At 28.3% G+C, this 8605-nt stretch overlaps 1 protein-coding gene across 2 annotated transcripts in view; it reads left to right on the top strand.

Moving 5' to 3' along the window:
* LOC111624610 overlaps positions 1-8605 on the top strand; it is a 114047-nt gene that overhangs the window by 31500 nt on the left and 73942 nt on the right. Inside the window, exons 1-2 of one of the 2 annotated variants that reach the window (XM_023367509.1) lie at positions 3585-3952; positions 7576-7722. In XM_023367509.1, the coding sequence (XP_023223277.1) occupies positions 7648-7722 (75 nt within the window). In that variant the 5' untranslated portion in view covers positions 3585-3952; positions 7576-7647. Of the gene's footprint in view, positions 1-3584; positions 3953-7575; positions 7723-8605 lie in introns of those variants that run through there. The other variant, XM_023367508.1, reaches the window with a different exon arrangement.

Here is an 8605-nt window from a genome sequence, read left to right as displayed (position 1 = left end):
TTCTTTTGACCTACTTTGAATATTAATTTCTTAAATTTCACATATTATAACGAGGAATGAAAATTTAATCAGTATATTTCATGATTTACTTCATTAGGTATCACTATCAATCAGCAGCTGCACGCAAGATATTTAGAATAATCCATGATATTTTCTGTAATTATTTATGTCGTATTATTCGTATTAAACTATATTATTAAATTTCATTTTAAATATACAGCGAAATCCATTTAAAGTAATTAAATATAATCATTTTTATCAACCGATTTCATTAAACTTAAGCCAGATTTATGCGGAAAAATAATCGATTTAATTAGCAAAATTTTGATGTAGAATCCTTAATTGGCTTTAATAAATGTTTTAAATTAAGTAATTTAGTTTAAAAGCCCAAAAATCTTCTGTACGTAGAGTAATAAAGTCGATAAATGACATTAACTCCATTAAATGGGTCAGTACATTGATACGTCAATAGCTCATATTTTATCAATTGTTGATGAAGTTTTGTGACATTTTATGCTATTTAAATTTAATTTTTAATGTTTTTAAAGGAAAATATATTATATAAACAATTAGAGCCACATTATTAACCATAGAAAAGGCATTAATCAGCTGGTGTCAGTGTAAAAACACTTGGTCAGCGAATCGACACCCTCACACGAGGTCAACATCCTCTACACAATAAAGTGTCCATCCACCCTTTTATCTTTATCATAAAGTATAGTTTGGAAAGTTTCTGAAAGTCTACGAAATAAATTTCGATGCTATCATTCGACTGTTAATGATATGTTAATTACTCGAGGGGGGAGGACAAAGAAACCAGCGGTGGTGTCTAAAAAAGTTCAGGTTTCTAACTCCCCTTTCCCTCCTATGCTAACTATACATTAAAGTATCCATTTAGGTCAAGACTTTATCTTATATTTGTACTATAAAACTAAGGTATAACCTCTTATATTTTGTGTTAACACGATATCTCAAAGGGTAAAGTACGATAGTGATAAGGAAGAGTGCTACTGCGAGATTTGATAATTATAAATTTATTTTGAAAAGGGAAATGAATTTTGATAAATTTCTATTTAAATTTATATATTGTGCACGATTTCGTGTGAATTTGATAAAATTTTCCATGTACAGTACAGTGAAACCTGCTAATGTGACCACTGGAGGGGCCAGCTCAAACTGGTCATCTAACACAGGTGATTATACTGTATTTGCAGGTTTCATTGTATTTAGTTAAAAATTAGGTTTGTTTTTAGAAAATCTTATACTGTATGTGTAGCATTTACGATTATAATTCTGTATTAATTCTTTTTAATAATCAGATATTTTAATAAAATTATTCGATGATATAGAAAAATATTTCTTGACTTTTTTAAATTATTTTAAAAATTAATTACATTAAAAAATTCGAATAAATTTAGTTAATTGCATTTTATTCGTGAAATTTATTCATTTTTACAATTTATTAATACTTTTCATTTCAAATTATATGTATATTTCAGGTTATAATGACGTAATAATACATATTTCTTATTTCAATTTATTTCAATTTCAGGAGTTAATGACATAATAATGAATTACTTTTTTTTAAAATTAAAAGAAAATTGAATTTTTTAAAAAAAAAAAAATACAAATAAAAATACATTTTTTAAATATCAACTTTATAGAAGAAAAATATATATATAAGATGCATTTCTTCGCTAGTATTTTTACCTTGTTGAACTTTAACTACGAACTGTGGTGTTTACATTTGAAGAGAACATAAATTATAGAAAACGTTTCTATGTTTACAACCATTTTCTTTAGGTTGACCTACATTTGCGTGTCATCCATGCATCGAAGACGGATAGTCCTTTAAGATGATATCCTAATTCTTCCTTACATTTCATATTTTCTGTGCTATTTCTGTACTTTCAAATTAGCAGAGATCTTAACTCTTAATCAGATAAATATTTATAATTAACGGTTGCTAAGTAGCGCGTATAATGAAGTGTGTTGGCAGGAGTTTATGATCAAATTTTGCACGGGTTTTTTGTTTTTTTTTTAGTAATTAGAAGGGTTATTATACGTCGTAAATGTTAAATAAATTTAAAATATATTAAATTATATATAAAAATTAATAGTTAAGTGTAAAACTATAGGAAAGGAATTTGATTTTTTTAATGAGAAATTAACGTTAGAAATGATGCATTTTCTATAAAATTAAATAAAATTATAAATATTGTTGCATAGAAAATAATTGTATAAATGCAAAATCGTTGTATTAGATATAAATGCATTTGATTTTAAATGCTGCACATGGTATAAATGTATTGCATAGCTTAAAAATGCAACATTATTTTTAATAAAGAAAATGTCATTTAATTAATACCGAATTTAAGTATTGCTCGAAGTTTAAAGTTTGCATATTAATGCAAGACTTTAAGCATTTTCCTATGCAAAAAAATAATTGTATGGACCATTTCACGTCTTCCCACTTAACCAACATCCCTAGAATCTACTATAAACTTCAGAAAAAAATTAATAGAGGGTGGGAAGAAACTATTTTATGCAATATTTTAACGAAGAGTGCATTAAATTAATATAAAAAAATCACAAAATTAATTATAAAATAATAGAAATTACGCATAAAAATTCCTCTTATCACACTTAAACTTGCGAAATAGCTACTAAAAAAAGAGAAGAAGAAGAAGAAAAAAACTCAAGTTTAATTAAACTAATTAAGAGAAATGGAAATGATGAAGCTATTTTTAATTAAGTTTATCATTTATTTAATGGAAAGGCATTGGCCTGGTGAGGAAGTTGTCTTGTTCTAATCATTCTCCCAGTGTGACTTATTTTTAGATGATAACGATCCTTGAAACTTTCCACTTGGTATTTAGGTCTCGTGACATACTTCACACTTTGCTCCANACCTGGAAGTTCAACATACATAAGCAGATCCTATCTCAAATAATAATATCATGGGGCCTAGTTATACGTTAATCAATAGGAAGAGCTGGTTCAAACCTTTAATAACGGCCAAATCATGCATTTTCTATAAAATTAAATAAAATTATAAATATTGTTGCATAGAAAATAATTGTATAAATGCAAAATCGTTGTATTAGATATAAATGCATTTGATTTTAAATGCTGCACATGGTATAAATGTATTGCATAGCTTAAAAATGCAACATTATTTTTAATAAAGAAAATGTCATTTAATTAATACCGAATTTAAGTATTGCTCGAAGTTTAAAGTTTGCATATTAATGCAAGACTTTAAGCATTTTCCTATGCAAAAAAATAATTGTATGGACCATTTCACGTCTTCCCACTTAACCAACATCCCTAGAATCTACTATAAACTTCAGAAAAAAATTAATAGAGGGTGGGAAGAAACTATTTTATGCAATATTTTAACGAAGAGTGCATTAAATTAATATAAAAAAATCACAAAATTAATTATAAAATAATAGAAATTACGCATAAAAATTCCTCTTATCACACTTAAACTTGCGAAATAGCTACTAAAAAAAGAGAAGAAGAAGAAGAAAAAAACTCAAGTTTAATTAAACTAATTAAGAGAAATGGAAATGATGAAGCTATTTTTAATTAAGTTTATCATTTATTTAATGGAAAGGCATTGGCCTGGTGAGGAAGTTGTCTTGTTCTAATCATTCTCCCAGTGTGACTTATTTTTAGATGATAACGATCCTTGAAACTTTCCACTTGGTATTTAGGTCTCGTGACATACTTCACACTTTGCTCCACTCATTCTCCATTTAAATATATGAAACTTTGCCTCTTATTATCGTCATTTTGATTGAGAGGAGCTCACTTTATACAGTGTTGAGATTCCCAATATATATATTATTGATATATAGTAATTGTGGACTGCACTAAATCCAAAATGCAAACACGTGCTAGCGGGTATTGATTTTCTAGTGAATAAAATTCTCCAAGATGATAGGTAAGTCTTTTTATATTTATCCAAATTGATTTTCTGATCTCTTATCATCCCAGGATTAATTTTAATCTTTCATGACTTTTACCTGACTTTCTGTTAATAAAATTGCAAATAATTAATTTACTACGCAAGTTAATGAGAGTTTTGTTAGTGTAAGTGACACACCTCCGCCCAAATTTCACTTCCGTTGCTTCTATGTACAGTAAAAACTATAGGTTTATCACAGAATATCGCTCTGTTTTGAAGAATTTGTTCCGTTTTAAATGGGTTTAAGTATTTTTTAATGCTATTATTCCTATAAGTTCTTGAACTTTTTAACTTATTTTACGTAATTTATCCCTCAAATAAACAATATTTTGGGCTCCTCTATACTCGATATTTGGCGCTTAATGTGACCCAAGAACTGACTCTCCCAAATCGCTAAATTTATCACAAATAACTTACTTTATATTATAGTTAAATATTTATTAATTTTACAGCATGATTTGGGCGGAGTTCATACATTTTTACACTTCACTAGACGTGTATTTATGATGGGGGTGTTGATAGTTTATGTATGAATTGACTAATTAATTCCACAGTCCCTCTCGAAACTTGTACTGCAAATTATTTACTATTTTTATATATTGATATATTTACTTTTACAAAGTTTTGAACTTTTAACTAAACTCTGTTACCAGTAAACACAACAGAAACTTGATACTTCGTGTACTTCGATATACTGAACTATTCTAATTTTTCGTACTTGGCCAATCTTTGTACTTATTTATTATTTTTTTAAAAATAATTTTTACGTTATTTTGAGCGGATTTTATGCAGTTTAAATCGCTTAATTTGGGCGGAGTACTTACAATTTTTTGCTGTTCTAAGTTAACACGACATCTCATCTTCTTGAGCATCTTCTTCTTGACATCTCGACATCTCAGCTTCTTGACATCTCATCTTTTTTAAGGTTAATAAATTGATTTGTAATCAAATATTTGTGTAATTTTACAATTAAAACACGTCGAAACCGTATTTAAAACACAGAAAATTTAGGCGGAGGCATCGAATTAAGTAAAAAAATAGAAAAATTTAACGTTAGAGTAATGTATAAATTCAAGTGTTATAGATCCATCTAAGTTATTTATTATGATTTATGTGAAAAGTCAATTTTATGTGAAGTGTATACATGAAAAATTCATGTATTGTAAACACGTTTCCTGTTTGAATTATTGCATCGAAATCATTGTCATGTATTAAAGCAGGGACCAAATAATCTACAATGACTTTAAATGCAATTTACATGAAATATTCCACATTAAAATTGATATAAATTATTTCGTGTGGCGTGTTTTATGTGATTAACTTCTGTATTACCATTGTTTTTAAACGTTAACTCCATCAAGTCTTTACATAAAAATGTTTTATATAAATATTGCGTTTGGAGATAATTAATTAGACTTGGCGCAGAATGTTTATATTCATCATAAACTTGACACGTAGATATGTAAGCTATACGCCAAGTATAGCATATATATCAAAGATTTTCATATAGATACTTGGCGTATGATACGTATATTAATTACATAATATTAGCATTAAATTAACGCATAGTTTATGCATATATGGTAACATAGATTTTACATATTCGAGATTTGATGCCATGTTTATATATAAACCACTTGGCTCATAGTTTATATAGTAAAGTTTGAGGCAGAGTTTACTTGGCGCAGAATTTATATAAAAGATCTCGCGTATGTATACATGTAAATAAACGTATTATAATTAAGACAAATGTAATTATATAGAAATCGTGGGATGATTATTATATTTCAACAACTTTAAAATTAATCACAATTTATACAATATCCATCTTTAATCCACTATTGACGTAACAGTAATTACCACTTTAATCTCAGTAAATTAGAATTATCTGTATATATATATATAANATTAAATATATATATATATATATATATAAACTATACTTCTGTAACTAATTAAACAATATAATATATATATATATATTTTTTTATTTTAAATTCATTACGCACGACGCCATTTAAATTACTCAGTATACGTAATTAAAATTTAATTGCATATTTTGGACCGAAAGTCGATCGTAAAGTTAGAAAAACCAAGTCATTTTCTGTCTTGGCAACGATCAGACATCCAGATGTTCGCTTTTCTCGCTTAGAATCCATGTTTTGAATTCTTTATGAGTAGTTTCAAGTGTTGTAGCGTGGAACGATGGCTTATTTCTGGGTACAGTGTTATGTGTATCGAAGTAATTGTACTTAATTTAATTATTATGGGGTCGAAATATGTCATGGTGACGTGTTCTTTGATACGTTACCTTGACAACGGGACCGACCTTGGGTCATCTTTTTTCCACATCTCTTAACACGTGTCACCATTCAACCTTGAGTATAATGCAGTAAAACGTTTCCTTCGTCTATTCATGTGGCCACTGTATAATAAAGAATTTATGAAAGTAAATTAAAGTAGTATTTTTATTATATTTAGTTTTTCCTTTAGTAATAATTCGATACTGATTCACGTGCTTAGAGGCCCTCAATTATGGGAAAAACCTAAGCACGTGATGCACATGTCCCCCCCCCAGTGGTTTGTTGCAAAAAGGGCAATTGTCTGGGGACCTGAAAGAAATCTTTTATGAGAAATTTCCGTAAAAAAAATTCTTCCGAAGAAAAATGCCTGAAGTAAACACTAAATGGGCATCCTAATTCAAATTCGCCGGGTTCCATGAAGATGTAACGCGCCCCTCGGGACGAGGAGGAAGCACTTTTACTGTTGCTATTGTATATTATACTGATTTCATAATTCTATAGCTACAATTATTAGTTTACGAGTCGCAAATTATGTAGAGGGGCCCCAATCTTCAGTGCCTAAATGCCCCGCAGGTCTTAATCCACAGCTGCTCTGAATATTGTATTAAACAGTCGGTGTGGAGTTTCTATATTGAATACTACAATCGACTTAACCGTGGGGCCTAGGGGGCCCTCTATCTTTGTACATGAATAAATTTAAAAAATCAATTTGAATGCTATAAACTCAATTATACGCGTGTATATACAATAACTAAGTGCTAATGGCCTCATTCATAGTGGTATTAGGGCCTCCCCTTTAATTTCACTGTGAATATTCTCTTGCCCCTAACTTTTCAGTGTTATATTGGGGCCTTCTCTTGTATTGTCTCGCCTCTTCACTTATATTGAAGACTTGACACGTGATAACATATACACACGAAAGAAAATTAAAACTACTAAATTATTTAATTCATCATAATTAATTATTAAGTGTGACTTAACAAACGTAACTTCAATTACTTTAACGATAGAAGATAATATAAATAAGTGAATTTAATATTAAAAAAGTAAATAATATAATTTTATATGTATTTTTAGAATTACATCCCGCAAGTTTTGTTTAGAAACAAAACGTAGACTAAACAGAATATAAAATTCTTTGTTGTTACAATAACAGAATTCCTCAATACTTTACACACGTTTAGTGTTAATGAAAGCCAGTTTTTTAGTATAGAATTAACGCGAAATGTTATGTCTTTTAGTTTGAAATTAACGTGAAATTTTCTATTCATTTTAAAGTAAACTTTTTATTTCTAGTCATATTCAAAATGTTTGGAGAGTGTCATGAAATCACAATTGAATGTTGTGTGATGCCAGACTGTGTCATCCATGGCTGACGAATCTGGGCTCATTGTCGACATAACACCAGAACTGCAAAGAAACCAAGAATGCAAGTCGTCGCCTGTAAGTCCTCAATATATTATTCTACATTCACATAAAATGACTTATTTTAACATAATAATAATATAATTTTTCAAAGAAATTCGATTAAAATGCATTCTACATTTAAAAATAATTCATCTTAATATAATGGAACCTCTAATAACGACCACCTCTAAACAGCATTCATTTGAGGGAACTGTTATTTAATTCATATAAAAAAAAAACCTCTCAACGGAGGCCACCTCTAAACACACTTTCAAGAACTTTTTTAAATAACCTCAGTATTTTTCCAGTATTTTTTTCAAAACGCATACAATGTAACCTCCAAACTACGACCACCTCCGAGCCACGGACATTTCTTACGTTTTCTTTACAGGCCGTTGTTCGCAGGTTAGACCTGTGTAACTATAATGTTATTTTATTTATATATTTCGGTTAATAATATACAATTCTGAACGTTAAAACGAAGTAACTGCGTATGATTTTATGAGTAAATTTAAATGCTAAGAACGGAGAGAAAGAATTCGAATAAATTTTTTTACTATTATAAACACAGTAAATAGCGTTAAAATTCTATAAACAATTTACTTAAACAGTAAAATTTAGTATTATTTTTTTTTTCCTCCCCGTTTTAGTGTCGAAATTTAATTAGTTTCGTGTATAATGCTAAGGAATTTTGCATGAAATCTAATTAATTCAAAGAGTTACTTTTAATAATCATGGCAAAAATTATTTATAATTTAATTAAAATTTATTAAATTTAGAAAATATTACAATTATTTTAATTAATTAAAATATTTCAAATAATTTCCGTTTAAAACGTTTATTTATTTATTTTTTTAAACGTTCAAGAAGAGAAATTTTAATTTAATTTATTGTTTTTTCCGACTTCGACATCTCAGCT

This window comes from Centruroides sculpturatus, unplaced genomic scaffold, assembly GCF_000671375.1.
Source record: "Centruroides sculpturatus isolate CEXI.00-Female unplaced genomic scaffold, Cexi_2.0 scaffold56, whole genome shotgun sequence".
NCBI lineage: Eukaryota > Metazoa > Arthropoda > Arachnida > Scorpiones > Buthidae > Centruroides > Centruroides sculpturatus.
The sequence above is the reverse complement of the archived record's forward strand: the minus strand, read 5'-3'. Positions and strand labels throughout refer to the sequence as shown.